At 39.9% G+C, this 17,200-nt stretch overlaps 1 protein-coding gene across 3 annotated transcripts in view; it reads left to right on the top strand.

Moving 5' to 3' along the window:
- Positions 1-1,357: 1,357 nt before the first annotated feature.
- Positions 1,358-17,200, top strand: part of gpx3 (glutathione peroxidase 3) — a 103,650-nt gene continuing 87,807 nt past the window's right edge. For 2 of the 3 annotated variants that reach the window (XR_007936294.1, XM_028813228.2), the window contains exons 1-2: positions 1,358-1,536; positions 14,816-14,969. Coding sequence is in view for 2 of the 3 variants with exons in the window: in XM_028813228.2 (XP_028669061.1) it covers positions 1,456-1,536; positions 14,816-14,969 (235 nt within the window). In the remaining variant the exon portion in view is untranslated. The remainder of the gene's footprint in view (positions 1,537-14,815; positions 14,970-17,200) is intronic. The other variant, XM_051933992.1, reaches the window with a different exon arrangement.

Raw genomic sequence — 17,200 nt, 5'->3', positions numbered from 1 at the left:
CATTGAAATCCGCTCCAATCACCACTTTCTGTCCCTTGGGTACACTGTCCATCCAAAAATGGACTCCAAAAATCTTCTTTCTCATCTATTGAATACCAAACCTACGGGGCATATGCACTAACAACATTCATCATCACACGTCCAATTTCCAGCTTCATAATCATTACTCTGTCTGACACTCTTTTCATCTCCAGAACACTTTTGACATACTGTTCCTTCAGAATAACCCCTACTCCATTTCTCCTCCTATCCAAACCATGATAGAACAATTTGAATCCACCTCCGATCCACATGGCCTTACTCCCCTTCCATTTAGTCTCTTGCACGCACAATATATCAACTTTCCTTCTCTCCATCATATCGGCTAACTCTCTCCCCTTACCAGTCATACTGCCAACATTCAAAGTTCCTACCCTCAGTTCCACTCTCTTTAGCTTCCTCCTGACCTTCTGCCTCTGGACATGCCCCCACTCCCTCTTCTTCTCCTTCTTCGGCCAACATCAGCCCAATTTCCGCCCGCACCCTGTTGGCTAACAGTACTGGTGGCAGCCGTTGTTAACCTGGGCCTCGACCAATCCAGTATGGAAATTTGTATCGTTGTCCGCATATTGATCTGGCAAAATTTTATACCGAATGCCCTTCCTGACATAACCCTCCCCATTTATCCAGGCTTGGGACCGGCACGAAGAACCACACTGGTTTGTGCATTCGCTGTGGCTGGGTTAAAAGAACACTTCTGACCGAGCCAATTAATTTTATTTAGTGTGTAAAAATGGGTGTGCTGGGTCAATGTTATATCCCATCTTGGCAAATCTCAGTAACAAGGACACCTCTGAATTGTCCTGCTAGATGCCACTGCTTGGAATGGCATTACCCACTGGGAAGCTTAAACTGTACATGTTTGTCATAGCACAGGAATAACGCATGACATCATAAGATGCGAAAAAGTATAGGGGCAAAAATTTCAGATCATCATTGTACGAGTCATTCTGTTATATTTACAGTGACTCGACTTATAGCATCTAATGTTCAGGAGTTAGTGGAAAAGCACTCCTGTTAATGTACACACTATAAAAACCTGATTGCACACTGCAGAAAGAACAAATGCTGACATGTTGACACCATATGGTACGTGCTCACTGCTTGCTACTCTCTGGTACTTCTTTTTGAAGGTACTTTTTTTTATCAGGCCTCCTCTGCTCACAAAGCTCAATATTTTGCAGGAATACACGTCTGGCTCTGTTTGGGGCCCATGGGGTTAAAGTAGGGATGGCCAGCATTCTGGCTTGTTTACTCACTCACGATTGGTGGAATGGGAGCCATGTGAGGCTTCCTTTCATTGTGAAAGGTGTCAGAGACAATCACTGACAAGCATAAAGACCCCCAACTTCTTAGCATCATACAGAAAAAACGCAAAAGAAAGGGAGAAGTGTGAAGAGGACCTAAACAGCTATCATGGGGCACGCTGGCCAACTGATTTTGTCCCTGCTTGTGGTGGGCTTTTTAAAGCCCTGTGAAGCTATAGGAGACATGAAGGTAAGAGCTGACTGGCTCAACTCTGCTTATTTTTCAATTTATCTACCTCAGTAAGCTTTTTGAAAATGAATATTTACCTTATAACAGATGTCACCTAGATCAGCCTGAAAATGATATCAAATTACCTTGCGGAAGCTGTCATGTGATCCATTACCAAGAGAATTTTAAGCACAATTCTTATGTTTCTGCAAATTCACTGAATTAGTGTTAGCTCTCATATTTGTATTATCATGTAAATTTACACAACACTACAAAACAGAAGGGCTATCATATGTTCAAATCTGATTGCAGATCATTTTATCTATCAGGTACAATGTATGTAGTGACAACTGCTGTGCCAAATAAGGGTCAGATAATAATTGGGTGTCTGCTTCACTACTGTGCAGAGGAGTTCTCTCCAATATTTCACTCCGTATTTGAAATATCTTTAGATTTACAGCAAATGCTCAGCCTAAGGAAACAGGCAACTGTTATTCCTTTGGCAAAAACTGCTCACCCCAAAGCATTAAGTGACTTTAGACTGGTGGCATTAACTTGATATATCATGAAATCCTTTGAGAAGTTAATTAAGAGACAACTGTTTAACAAACCCCAGCCCAATCTGGACCCTTACCAATCTGCATACAGAGCAAAGAGGTGTGTGGAGGATTACACAGCAGCACACACTTCTGAATTTACTGTATGAGCACTTGGAAGGATAAAAAAACAAGCAAAATTGGTATTTATAGACTTTTTGTCAGCTTTTAACACAATCCAGCCCCACAGTTTAGTTAACAAACTGATTGATCAGTTCTGTTTGGACCCTGACTTGGTGAGGTGGATTCTGGACTTTTTAATAAGCAGAGCACAAAGAGTGTAAATGGCTGCTTCTCTAATAGCCTAAGTGCATCTGTTGGTACACAGCAAGGTTGCTGCCTATCTCCTCTTTTTTATCTTATATACAAATGACTGCAGGAGTTTACACAAGGATAGACATATCCTGAAATTTGGAGATGACTTTGTTATTGTGAAGTCTTTTACATGATAAGGATGACAGCCATGGACCTGTTGTCGATGAGTTTGTACAATGGCACGGTCACTCCAATTCACAATTGAATATTTCAAAGACACAAGATATGGTTGTAGATTTCAGGTGCTCCTCACCATCTACAATTTCAATTTTAAATAAAAAAGTGTGGAGATGGTACAGCAATACAAATATCTGGGAACAATTAATGATAACAAACTAAACTTTGATCTTAACACACAGCGAATCTGTAAAAAGGGTCAGTCACAACTTTTCTTTCTTAGGAAATTCAACTGTTTTAAAGTTGACAAAACCATAATGGCACTCTTTTATAAGTCCTTTATTGAATCCATTGTTACATTTGCTTTTAACTGTTGGTTTGATGACCTCCGCAATAAGAATATAGACCATCTCAACAACATTGTGAAACTTAGCAGTAAAATTATTGGTTCACAGCAGGCCTCCATCACTGAAATGGATGGCAAACAGGTTAGAAAGAAAGCCAAGTGAGTTCTGTCAGACAGTAGCCATCCCCTTTTCTCTAAATTCCAGCTGTTGCCATCAGGCTGCAGATTTAGGTTTCCAAAAGTAAACAGTAACAGGTTTAAAAACTCTTTTATTCCTAGAGCTATACACATTTTATTTTCTGTTACTTCTAGGGATGCTGCTAAATGTGAAATCCTGTATTATTGTTTTGTGTTCTGTTAAAAGTATTTATTCTTCATTATACTATTCTTGACTCTGTGTTTATCTAATAACATTGGTTGTCAAATGTCGCGTCTTTGTTTATTTGTTTGATTTCTGTAACAATGACTTCTATTATTTATACACTCCTGCTGCAAAAAAATTTAGCTCTGGGATAATAAAGTCTACCTAAATCTAAATAAGTGCGCTCTGGAAGTTTAACTGGTTTAAGATCACAATGTCATTTATATTGGGTCAGACATTTAAGCAAAAAAGAGAGACACACATGCGCACACATGTACTGAGCATTTCTAGTTGGACTATCCCATGAACTGCCTTTAATCTCTGTGCATTTCTTTCTCCAGATATTTCTTACAGAAATCAGATTTATTTTGCTATAAATGCATTTGTTTGCACAATTTGCTTTGTAAGGAATTACAAAGTTTTTGAATACCAAAAAGTGCATCAAAAACTGAATGGATGGTTGGACATTATGTTCCTATAAAAAATGGCCCCACATGCAGGGTTTACTGCTTATGTTATAATGAGGTGTCTGACTGGCAAGAGGTTAAAAAGTGGAAAGTCACGACAAAAGATGGCACAAAGCAGGGGAGAATCTGCAAAATACAGAATACCACATTGGTCATGAAAGAGATATTCTCCAAACCAGTGTGGAAAGACAGGGGCAACAGGGTGGCATTTACCCCATGTCATGCATGATACCCTGAAAGTAAACCCTTTTAGGATATCAGAGAAAGAGAAACTCCAGGATTTTAGCGGGCAGTCAACTAAGCAAAGTCTTACTGTGTGGGACTCTGCACCTAAAGTGAGAGAAGCTATGTAGAGCTGCTAAGAGGTCACACGATCTCATGACCAGTAGGCAGCAGTATGGAGTACCTGGTTGGGAAAGTTCAAGATCAGTTTACCTTTCAAGGTTGAGACACTTAAGACTAGAAAGAGGCTACTAATGCCATTGGGCATTGCCTCCTGGGACAGAATGGACATAACATACCTTGTCTTGAACACCTATCTCTTTAAGGGGATCTGTGGCATGTTAATACAGGGACATTAGGGACAAAATATAGATGTTCTATGTTGGTATCCTTGCAACTAAATTGGGCCACAACTGATATCAAAAGTAATTCTAGAGGTTGGCCTAGGAGTGACATTTGGATGCATCTACAGATCTGATCAGTTTGTACTGTTTATATAGTCCTTTCACATTTACTGTCTCTTCTCTCTGCCTTGTTGTTTCCAGCCTTACTGTACATAATTTTCATGCGTTTCAAAGTTGTTGATATTTTTCCGGCTGTGGACAAACTCCAGAAGGGCCCAATGTGTGCACTTTTTTATATGTTCATATGCAGTCAGCCACATCACATTCCTTAGTCTTCCTTTGCCCTTAATGTTGAAATGGCTTACATGCAGGTACAGTACTTTTAAGGTTACATATTTTGTGAAGATACCTCCGAAAGTGTTTTTTTCCTTGTCTGCTTTACTTGGTGAAGATTGAATTTGTGATGGAATGAGCAGGTCCCACCAAACTACCATCACCCTGATAACCATTAACTGTTATTTCTGGGAATAATCCTGATAGATAGATAGATAGATAGATAGATAGATAGATAGATAGATAGATAGATAGATAGATAGATAGATAGATAGATAGATAGATAGATAGATAGATAGATAGATAGATAGATAGATAGATAGATAGATAGAACTTTTTTGTCCTCAGGGGAAATGTAGCTTTTATGGATATCATCCCTTGCTCAAGTGTACTCTGATTATGCCTGGAGGTGGATCCTGGGGACAGCTTTAATGAATGCCCACATGATCACAGCTGGCCCCTGTACATTTTTATCATGATTACATAATGGGTTTATGACTTTTACCCTGGTCATTATTTAAGTATATTTAATGTTATGTGACAGTGAGTTGGAAATTGACATGTACACTTGAAAGACTACTTTAAAGTGTAATACTTTATACACTATAGCAGATCATCTGCTGCAGGTCCACACCAGGGTTATTTATGAGTGTTGACCACTTCACCCTGTCAAAGACAGCCAATGTCACAGTCCTGGTTTTAGCTGCCTGTGCATAGAATCATATTTGTGTGCAAAGGTGAGGTGGGGATGTAGCTTGACCAATATCATTATCTCGAGATGCCTATCCATCCACCCATATACTTTGAATCCTACCTATGCAGTTCAGGGTCATGGAGACCTGATGTCAGACCTGACAGCACTGGGTATAAACTAACCACAGCAATAGAGTTTCCATTTAGCTTAATGTATACAGCTATAGTACATTATATGAAAAACCAAGAGAGAATGTGAGAACTCCAACAAGAAAGTGACTAGGCTAGGATTAGAACCTGGAACTCAGGAGCTGTCATGAAGCAGTGCTAATAACTGTGCCACTATGTCATCTATAACGATTCGATTGACTGGTGCTCAGTCTTAGCTATACATTGTGATGGATGGCCGGCAGCTCAACCCGGACGAAAACCCCAGGACATTAGATGGAGACTTCCCTGAAGCTTAACGGTGCCCCAGATTCCCGCAGGGCACTATGGGAGACGGAGTTCGGCTTCACAGCCCTGCTGGATACCGTGGGTGCTGCCAGGGGATGCCGCAGGGAGACATGGGGATTTCTGTTTCCAATATAGCCTGGAAGTACTCCCAAGTCATGGGGATGGAAGGATAGAAGTACTTCCAGGCTGAAGAAAATACAAGTCTCCATGTGACCTGGAAGTGCTGGTGAATCACATGGACGGAAGGACAAAAGCACTTCCAAGTCAAGAACTATATAAAGGACTAGTGAAGACCCAGCAAGTGAGCCAGAGTTGGGAGGGGTGTAACAGAGCTTGCTGGGAAGTGTAGTGCAGATAATTGTATTATTTAGTGTTGTATTGCCTGTTTAATGTGGCTGTGGTGCTTTGAAGGCACATTACAATGAGGAAAAAGAAAATAAAATACTTCTTGGTGCATTTACCTGGTGTCTTGGCATTTGTCTATTGGGTTTGAGGAGCAATAGCGCCCTCTAGTGTCACAACATAAATATGTTCAGACTTGCATACCTTGGAAATAATAAGGATTAAAAGTTAAGCTTTTCATGTATATCATAAATTTCTCAAACTTGTTAAATTTAATTTACTGTTGTGGGGACTTTAGTCTATCCTAGTAGCACTGGGCAAAAGGAAGGAACCAACACTGGATGGGGAGCCAGTCCATTTTTGGAGATGTGAGAGGGAAAACCTGTGCAAACATGCAAACTCCACACAGACAACTGGATGCATGTTTCGATCCCAGGACCCTAGAAATGAGTTGTAGCATTGCTAATAACCACTGTTCCAAATCCTTTTAATATACAGTGCACTCTGTAAAGTTTGATTTACCTTGCTGCTCCACAGTTAAAAATTACAAATCAAACAATTCAGATGGGATTAAAGTGCACATTGCAGACTTTCATTTAAGGGTATATGCATACATTTTGGTCACACCATGTAGAAATGACAACAGTTTTTCTACACGGTCCTCCCGTTTCAGGGCACCATAATGTTTAGGACAATTGATGTCCCAGGTATTTGTGATTCCTCAGGTGTGTCTCATTCCGTCATTAGTGCTGCCATACTACCTTTGAAGTCTGTAGTTATCATTGTTCAAGGACCACAACAGTGTCATTGAAAGCCAAAAAAAGCCATTATGAGTTTGAAAAACAAGAATAAACACAATTAGAGACATGTGTAAAACCTTAGGAACACCAAAATCAACTGTCTGGAATATCACAAAGTAGAAAGAATGCACTGGTGAGCTCATTAATCTCAAAGGGACTGGTAGGCCAAGGAAGACCTCCACTGTCAATGACAGAAGAATCCTCACTATGGTAAGATAAAGCTCCAAAGGCCTGTCTGACAGATCAGAAACAGTCTTCAGGGGGCAGATATGTATGTATCAGAGACGACTATCTGCAGAAGGCTTCATGAAGAGAAATACAGAGACCAGACTGCTCGATGAAAACCATTACTCTGCCACAAAAACAGGATGGCCAGATTCCAGGAAATGACTTAAAAGACCCTGCAGAATTATGGAAAAAGCTCTTGTGGACAGACGAGACAAAGATGAACTTGTATAAGAGGGATAGCAAGAACAAAGCTTGGTGGTTAAAAGGTACTGTCCAAGATCCAAAGCAGATCACCTCATCTGTTAAACATGGTGGTGGGGGTGTTATGGTTTGGGCATGTATGGCTGCCACAGGTACTGGCACACTTGTCTTCATTTCTTCATTGATGATGGAACGGCTGACAGCAGTCACACAATGAATTCTGAGGTGTACAGAAATGTCTTATCTTCTCAAGTTCATGTAAATGCCTCCAAACTCACTGGACTGTGCTTCAACCTACCACATGATAATAATCATAAACATACTGCTAAGGCAACAAAGGAGTTTTACATAGGTAATAAAAGGAAAATTCTTGAATTGCCAAGCCAGTCGTCTGATTTAAATCTAATTGAGCATGCCTTCCACATGCTGAGGAGAAAATATAAGGCGAGAAGCCTCTGAAACAAGCAGGAGCTGAACATGACTGCATTAGAGGCCTGGCAGAGCATCACTAGAGTAGATCCTCAGCACCTGGTGATGTCTATGAATCACAGACTTCAAGCAGTCATTGCATGCAATAGATACACAACAAAATACACTACTAAATATGCCTGCATTAATAGATCTGCCATTTCTATATCCTAAAATCCAAAATATTTATAAAAAATGTTGTCATTTCTATATGGTGTGACTGAAATGCTTGCAAATACCCTTAAAGGAAAATCTGCAATGGGCACTTTAATCATGTCTGAATTATTTGATTTGTAATTTTAATTGTGGAGAATGGGGATAAATCAAGGATAAATGTGTGTTTGTGCCAGACATTATGCAGGGCACTGTAAGTTTTCTAAAGTTAATGATAAAAAAACTAAGAACCTAAGTCTTTATCTGTATCTTTGAGTAGGTAAACAGACTGTGTTGATTTTAGATGCCAAATTAAGCAATAAGGTCAGAAGAACTTCTAAAGAAAAGTAAACACACAAAATGCACAGAGACACTCTGTTTAGCTGAGAGGCCATAGAGGGCAGCCAGATGTGTAGGATGGGATTATATAAGGCATGGGATGAGAGAGGCAAACTAGAGCTGGAGCTGCCAGATTTCTCTTCATGTGTTGCCTGTATATGTGGACATGTACAGCACCACCAAAGAGGCAAAAGAGCAGCACAGAAAACAGGCTACATTGCCCTCTAGTGGACGTCAAAAGTACTACATTGTGCAGCAGTGCTCTCCAAAGAAGATGCATCAGTAGAATAAATCATATACTGCACAGAAGTCTCAGGAACAGTTTCAGACATTTACTGTAGCTTAAAAGTTAAAATGCTCAACTAGACATTGCAAGTGGCAGGTTCTCTGATCTACAGGGCGGTCTAGCCCATCTCAAATAGCCTCAAAAAGAAGTATCCTGCACTATATAGCGCTTTGAGTACTGAGAAAAGCGCTATATAAATGTAATGAATTATCATTATTATTATTATTATTATTATATATGTAAAGCACTTTGGGATGAAAGATGCAATGAAGAAATTAAGATTAAGATGAGTATTTGTCAAATATGTCAGAGCTAGTGAAAGTCAAAGTCAGGCATAATCATAAGCTGCATGCATTTTCAGCACCTAGCAACCAGGTGCCATAGGAACAGCTCACAGCTGGAATGGAGAGCACCGAGCACTTTCAAGTGAGTCTCAGTAGTTGATCTTTAGATGTCTCAGGGCTGGAGAGAACAAGACAGAACTGAGAGCTCATAGAATATATGGGTCCTCAAGCATGTCCATTGAGTACATTAGACTCGTATTAGTAACCTTGTTTAATTAGTGTACTGAAATGCAGAGTTAAAGCAGCCCAGTTTAGAAGAGCTTTCAGCAGGAAATGCATTTCATTTCTTTAAGTAAAAGGTTAAAGATACGTTGGGCCTGTTTGTATTTATTACTACAGATATTGAACTTAAATTTTTGACTACTGAGTTGTGTTAAATTTCAGCAGCCTTTACTATTGTATTTGCCAGCTTCTAACACACTCCTCTCATTCACAGTCACATGCAGCCTGTGCCTGTCCAAGCGGCAGTTCCTGCAGAACATTGTTTAATTTAAGAAATACATAAATCAGTTGAATGATATTTTAATTGTTAGGTTAATATATTTTTTAAAATATACTGCAATTTACAAAAATAAGAAAATCTAAAATATATTGGTATTTTATATGATAACTAGTCCTTACAGTAATTTTAGAAAAATATATTACATCATACAAAAATTAGAAAATCTAAAATATATTGTACAGTATATGATAACCTGCCCTTACACTACATTTTTCAAAATGTTTCTTATAGTAAATTATTCCTACTTTTTAAAAAATTTATTTGTATATTTTGGAAAAATATACTGCAATATACAAAAAAATCAGTATGTTACAATATATTTCAGAATGCTGCAAGATATTGTAATATATTTTACCCCTGAAATTTTGTAACATTTAAAATATATTCTTATAAGTAGGAAAGTATTCCTTAAAATTATATTTTACATGAATTTAATTTTTGTAAGGGTCTGATGACCTCAAGAAGAGAGCTGAAGGTGGCTGCACATTTGGAGAGGTTTACAACGCCACATTAAATATTTTGAAATTGACCTGCCTAATGTAAGCCAAACAGACTACAAAAAGAGAAGATATAAGACTATGGTGACTCTGCTAAGATACGGAGGACCTTCAAAATGATTGCAAAGAGCAACAGGAGCCCTCAATACTACATGGCCAAATGAACAGCACATCTAAGGCCATTCAGACATCTCTTGCATCCAGACTGACAAGGTCATCTACTTTAAAATGAGTTTACCGACTTGTAGCTTTTTTAATTGAGATATTGATTTTTTTGTGATCAAATTTGCATTATAAAAAAATACACAGATGCAGAGTAATTCAAATCAAGAATGAACCATTAAAAACATCATGAAGTAAGAACATCAGGCCTGCAATGCCCAGCCAGCACCCACTCCACAGCCCAATGTACTCATAAAATAATTAAAAAAAAAGAAGAAAGAAAAAAGTTTTTCTCCATTCATCTCTACTGGCCTATTAAACTTATGAATTTAGGTATGTTTACAAGCCTTAAGTTTTACCCCGTTGGCCATGCTCTCTCTCTCAGGGGTCGGGGTCGACTTGCTTTTCAATCCTATTTATTGTAAAAATTGATCAATTTGTATGAATGATTACAATAAAATTAAAAAAAAAAGAAAAGAGTAAAAAGAAGAATGAGATCTGAATTACTTAGAGAGGGATAGCAAAAACTAATTAATTTAAAAATCCATTTGACTTTGTACAAATCACAAATAGGACTGCCAATTTGAAGTATAGGAGGTGGTTGCGCTTTTAATTCTTGCAGCAGATAATTCGAGCAATGTAAGAAGATTTCTAAAAATTGAGCAAGAGAGTCAGGGGAAATGTAGCTGTTTGATTGATTGCAATACAGATGTGAAAACGTTCCGGCTGTGTTTTTTACTCATTTTAAGCTGAATCACAGAATTCTCTTAATTGGTGATAAAACAAAACGTAGGCAATGCAACAGAATTTCTATAAAACATAAAGCCTCCAATTCACCCTTGAAATAGAAACTCTTTATAATGGACATGACAAAAGGCTTTCATTTGTGTAATGTGAGCATACAAAGTGTTTGCATAAGTGGTGTGGCCAAGCCATGTTGAAATGTGGAATGACAGAACTATAAATCATGTAGCATGTCAAGTGTGAACACACCTAACAATTCAGAGCAGTCCATGCTCACACTGCAGAGCGATGTCATCAGCATCATCACACAGCGCCACCTGACACTTGTTTTAAGACCAAGTCACTCTTATGGTGTATTGTGTGCACATTTAGACAGTAGCACCTAAGCTGTAGATGTATTCTACTAGAATTATCAATTAGATGGACAGTCTGCATTTTCCTGGCCGTTAGAAACTCACAAGAACATCTCTGGGTGTGATCGAGTGACAATTTCTTTTGTGAAACAGGATATAATATGGTGTATAGTGAACATGCCTTCTCAATGGGTATCACAATAATTCTGAAAAGCATACTGGTGCCCTGCTCAGGGCTGTCTTTCCTTTCTTGCAGCCCTCTGTAACTCAGAATTTAACAAAGCTATGTTACATTAAAATGTGAATGAAGCATTTGGCAGAGCCCGGTGTCTGACATGCCAGGAATAAGACATTCATAGTTGAGCTAGATAATGTTGGATTTATAATTATCACATAACAGTTAGGTTCATAAATATTTGGACAGAGACAACTTTTTTCTAATTTTGGTTCTGTGCATTACCACAATGAATTTTAAATGAAATAACTCAGATGCAGTTGAAGTGCAGACTTTCAGCTTTAATTCAGTGGGGTGAACAAAACAATTGCATAAAAATGTGAGGCAACTAAAGCATTTTTTTTAACACAATCCCTTCATTTCAGGGGCTCAAAAGTAATTGGACAAATTAAATAACTGGAAATAAAATGTTCATTTCTAATACTTGGTTGAAAACCCTTTGCTGGCAATGACAGCCTGGAGTCTTGAACTCATGGACATCACCAGATGCTGGGTTTCCTCCTTTTTAATGCTCTGCCAGGCCTTTACTGCAGCGGCTTTCAGTTGCTGTTTGTTTGTGGGCCTTTCTGTCTGAAGTTTAGTCTTCAACAAGTGAAATGCATGCTCAATTGGGTTAAGATCAGGTGACTGACTTGGCCATTCAAGAATTTTCCACTTCTTTGCTTTGGCTGTATGTTTTGGGTCATTGTCCATCTATATCATGAAACGCCGCCCAATCAATTTGACTGCATTTAGCTGGATTTGAGCTGACAGTATGTCTCTGAACACCTCAGAATTCATTCGTCTGCTTCTGTCCTGTGTCACATCATCAATAAACACTAGTGTCCCAGTGCCACTGGCAGCCATGCACGCCCAAGCCATCACACTGCCTCCACCGTGTTTTACAGATGATGTGGTATGCTTTGGATAATGAGCTGTTCCACGCCTTCTCCATATTTTTCTCTTGCCGTCATTCTGGTAGAGGTTGATCTTGGTCTCATCTGTCCAAAGAATGTTTTTTCAGAACTGTGCTGGCTTTTTTAGATGTTCTTTAGCAAAGTTCAATCTAGCCTTTCTATTCTTGAGGCTTATGAGTGGCTTGCACTTTGCAGTGCACCCTCTGTATTTACTTTCATGCAGTCTTCTCTTTCTGGTAGACTTGGATATCGATACGCATACCCCCTGGAGAGTGTTGTTCACTTGGTTGGCTGTTGTGAAGGGGTTTCTCTTCACCATGGAAATGATTCTGCGATCATCCACCACTGTTGTCTTCCGTGGACGTCCAGGTCTTTTTGCGTTGCTGAGTTCACCAGTGCTTGCTTTCTTTCTCAGGATGTACCAAACTGTAGATTTTGCCACTCGTAATATCGTAGCAATTTCTCGGATGGGTTTTTTCTGTTTCTGCAGCTTAATGATGGCTTCTTTCACCTGCATGGAGAGCTCCTTTGACCACATGTTGTCTATTCACAGCAAAATCTTCCAATTGCAAGCACCACACCTCAAATCAACTCCATGCCTTTTATCTGCTTAACTGATAATGACATAACGACGGACTTGCCCACACCTGTCCATGAAATGGCCTTTGAGTCAATTGTCCAATTACTTTTGAGCTCCTGAAATGAAGGGATTGTGTTAAAAAATGCTTTAGTTGGCTCACATTTTTATGCAATCGTTTTGTTCACTCCACTGAATTAAAGCTGAAAGTCTGCGCTTCAACTGCATCTGAGTTGTTTCATTTAAAATTCATTGTGGTAATGTACAGAACCAAAATTAGAAAAAAGTTGTCTCTGTCCAAATATTTATGGACCTAACTGTAGGTTCTCTGAAATTTAAAAAAAATCTCCACTTCCTTTTCAATGGAGATGTAAGCTGGCAAAGTCCAGAGTTTCAAAGCTAACTTGTAACAGACAATGGTCAAATCTGTATCAGTGTCAATGGCATGTCTTTTGTTTGATGCTTTGGCAACCTGTGATAACTTAAAGTTTTTTATCTATTTTCTGTTAAAGAAATATATAAAAAAGAAAACCTGTGCAAATATGTCAAACAATGAAAAAGATGATGCAAAAACTAGAGATTCTACTGCCTTTGGCCACACAGTGTTTAGCGTGAACAATTTATCTATCCTTCGAGTAAGAACTGAGGTTTTGACTCTCTGTGGTCCTTAAAGATCTCTGAACATCTTTCAAAAGAGTAAGGTTTTGGCTAAATTGCAAACCACAGCCTGGTCGTTCTTGCCCCTAATCATCCCCTGTCTCTAATTGGCTATCTCTCTCATCCCTTTACCACATAATAGCTAATGTCTGGTGAGTGTACTGGCACATAAATTGCTGCCAACACATCATTCCGGTGGATGCTGCATGTTGGTGGCTCCTCACTATCTCTTGTGGCCACCAGGGGGCACTCCAGCACCTCAAACATCTCACTCAGACAGGCTCTGGACACATGTCATGTCACCATAAACAAATGCTTTTATTGTGGGAAATCCTTCCATCAAGTATTTCCCACCACACAACCACAGTTACAAAGCACAGGAACATTCCAAGCAAGCTTCGTCTCCTTCCTTCTGACCCTGGCTCCCCGAGTTGAGGCTGTGGGCTTCTTTTATATACTGTAATACCTAGTAGTACTTGTATCACTGTAAGCTTGGTCCAGAAGCACTTCCAGGTGAGGTGGGAGCCTGCCAAAGTACGGATCCCCAATCCCTGCATCACCCGCTGGTGGCAACCTCAGAACCAAACAGGGCTAAGCCAACAAACTCCAATTTCCTGTGTGCTGTGTGGGAATCCGTAAAAACCTGGGGGACTGCCACATAGTGATCTAGGGAAAAATAATGCCTTGTGCACACTTGATCCAACGGTCCTTCTGTTATGAAGGCATCCCAGCTGTCCACCATACTATGCAGAAGAACATTGACTAGGTAAGACAAGTTCTACATGGGCGGCACGGTGGCGCAGTGGGTAGTGCTGCTGCCTCACAGTTGGGAGACCTGGGGACCTGGGTTCACTTCCCGGGTCCTCCCTGCGTGGAGTTTGCATGTTCTCCCCGTGTCTGCGTGGGTTTCCTCCGGGCGCTCCGGTTTCCTCTCACAGTCCAAAGACATGCAGGTTAGGTGGATTGGCGATTCTAAATTGGCCCTAGTGTGTGCTTGGTGTGTGGGTGTGTTTGTGTGTGTCCTGTGGTGGGTTGGCACCCTGCCCAGGATTGGTTCCTGTGTTGGCTGGGATTGGCTCCAGCAGACCCCCGTGACCCTGTGTTCGGATTCAGCGGGTTGGAAAATGGATGGATGGATGGAAGTTCTACATAAATAATTATTGTTACTATTATTATTGTCCAACTCACTTCATTTCAGTACAGAGATCATTTTCACTGTTTCTGTTATTTACTGCTGAATTGCATAATGTTTTTTTTATTTGGAAGGTTTCTTGCAACTCTGATGTTGAAGGCAACATCCACAGCTATGGGGCCACGATACTAGATGGGAGCAAGAATGTCTCTTTTAATGAGTATGCTGGGAAGACAGTCCTTTTTGTCAACTTGGCAACTTACTGTGGACTCACCATGCAGTACCTCGGTAAGTATAGTGTACAGCTAAAATACTTTAGAAATGTGTAGGTTTCATTTTTATTAAAACCTTCTGGCATTTATCGAGGAAACATGGAAGGTAAGAAAAACATAATTCTCCATTCTGAATGTTGCCGAGATTTTATTTGAATTATGTGTTAAAAGTGAGTGTCTCACTAAATGGAATTTCCCTCAAAGTAAGGAAAAGTAACATTAAAAAGAATAAACAAAGAAAGTGTTATGTTGGTAAGACAGGGTGGGCCAAAATGAAGTACCACAATTCTCAAGGCCATTGCGTGAAGAAAAGGCAGCCAAGTGGGTTGGGGTGGGAGTCCTATGATAGGCAAACCCTTGTAGTTTTCAGTCAGCAACATGCCTTGGCCCGGTGCGTACTGTGCTTTCACTGTCGAAGCTTTCTTCAAAAACAACAAATCCATCATCACTACGCAACGTGCCTTCTGAATGCACTTCAGCATTCCTCCTAACGGTGACATCCCAAATCGGAAAACAATTCTTCAGTGGGTGGCTAAATTTAGACAAGACAGGTACAACATTGAACAGAAAATCTCCAGGACGTCCTCGGACCACACAAACACCTGAAAACATCTAAGTTGTAAGGGAATCAATTTTGCAGTCTCCTAGGCATTCAGCATGCAAACATGCTTCTGCCTTGGGCATTTCCAGTACATCTTTGAGGAGGATTTTGCATGAGGACCTTAATTTCCATCTATAGAAAATGATGGCAGTGCAGGAACTCACTGAGAGAGACTGGAAGAGCCGTAGAGAGTTGTGTGCGAACATTCTGCAAACCGTTCACCGAGATGCCATCATCATGTGCAGTGACCAGGCACATTTCCATTTGAATGGTTGCGTAAATAAGCAAAACTTTCGCTAATGGGCTGAAACCAACCCTCTTCAACTTCATCAGAGAGCTCTGTGCAGCGAGTGTGTTACAGTTTGGTGCGGCGTTGCAGAATTTGGCATTGTAGTCCTTTCTTTTCTAAGGAGGGGGGAGCAACGGTCACCATGACTTCAGAACATTACATTGAAATGCTAGAGAACTGGAAGAAATGGATATGGTGGAAGCCTGGTTTCAACAGGATGAAGCAACAACTCATATGGCGCAAAGATCCATGCAAGTTTTGTGAGAGATGTTTCCGGGAAAATTGATCTCCCAGCACGGCGATGTCGGGTGGCCTTCACGTTCGCCTGATCTCGCTCCGTGCAATTTCTTCTTGTGGGGCTATCTCAAGTGGAAGGTATACACACACCAACCTCAAAACCTTAAAGCCCTCAAGGACGCTATTCGCCACGAAATTGCCACTATTCCCCTTGAAATGCCTGAACGAATCACACGAGTGTTCAGAAATCGTCGCGAAGAGTGAATCACTAATAATAGCCACCACCTTGAAGACATCATTTTTAAAACACAGTGAAAAAAAATCCATTTTGTAAACCCTTTCTTGTGTCATAATGAAATTTATTTTATTTTGTAGCATTTTTGTAGAATAAATGTTTGAAATGTAGTACTTCTTTTTGGCTCACCCTGTATTAGCAAAACTTCACTGTCCAAAAAAGCAATGGGGCCTAGTGGAGCAGATGAATAGCCAGGAAAAAAGCACTGCACTTAGAAATTTTTCAAATGTAAAATTAATTAAAAATATGTAATCATTTTTATTTTAATGTTTAAAAATGCATATCATTAGCTTAGTTTAGATTCCATTAGCTTCATTAATCCCATGTGGAAATTCAGATGCAAATGGCAGCAAAAACATAAAAAACAAGGATAAGGACTCATATGGACAGATAATACAGCCAATCGATAAGTAAATAAATAAAAATACACTTAACTAGTACATTGGGTGGAAGCATTGAATTGCTTTATATCAGTAGGCACAAAAGACTCTCAGAGACACTTCTTAGCACCCTGTGCTGGAATGAGCCTGTGGCTAAAAGAGTTCCAAGAGAGCGCCTCCTGGAGGGGTTGGAGGGGATTTTTCATGATGGCATTCTTCCACCATCCTCTTTTCCAGAGCAGTGTCCACTGTGTTCAGGGCTCATCCTGTGATAGAGCAGACATTCCTGATAGATTTATTCAGGTTTTGTGCTATTTTTGAGCTCAAGTCTCTTCCCCTGGAATCCTCAGTGTAGAACACCACACTGGCTACTATGGACTGGTAGAACATTTCAAACAGCTTGCTGCACACATCAAAAGACCTGAGTCTCCTCGTGAAGTTCAGT

The sequence above is a fragment of the Erpetoichthys calabaricus genome, chromosome 11 (genome assembly GCF_900747795.2).
Source record: "Erpetoichthys calabaricus chromosome 11, fErpCal1.3, whole genome shotgun sequence".
NCBI lineage: Eukaryota > Metazoa > Chordata > Cladistia > Polypteriformes > Polypteridae > Erpetoichthys > Erpetoichthys calabaricus.
Note: the sequence above shows the minus strand (reverse complement) of the source record. Positions and strands in the feature narration are given on the sequence as shown.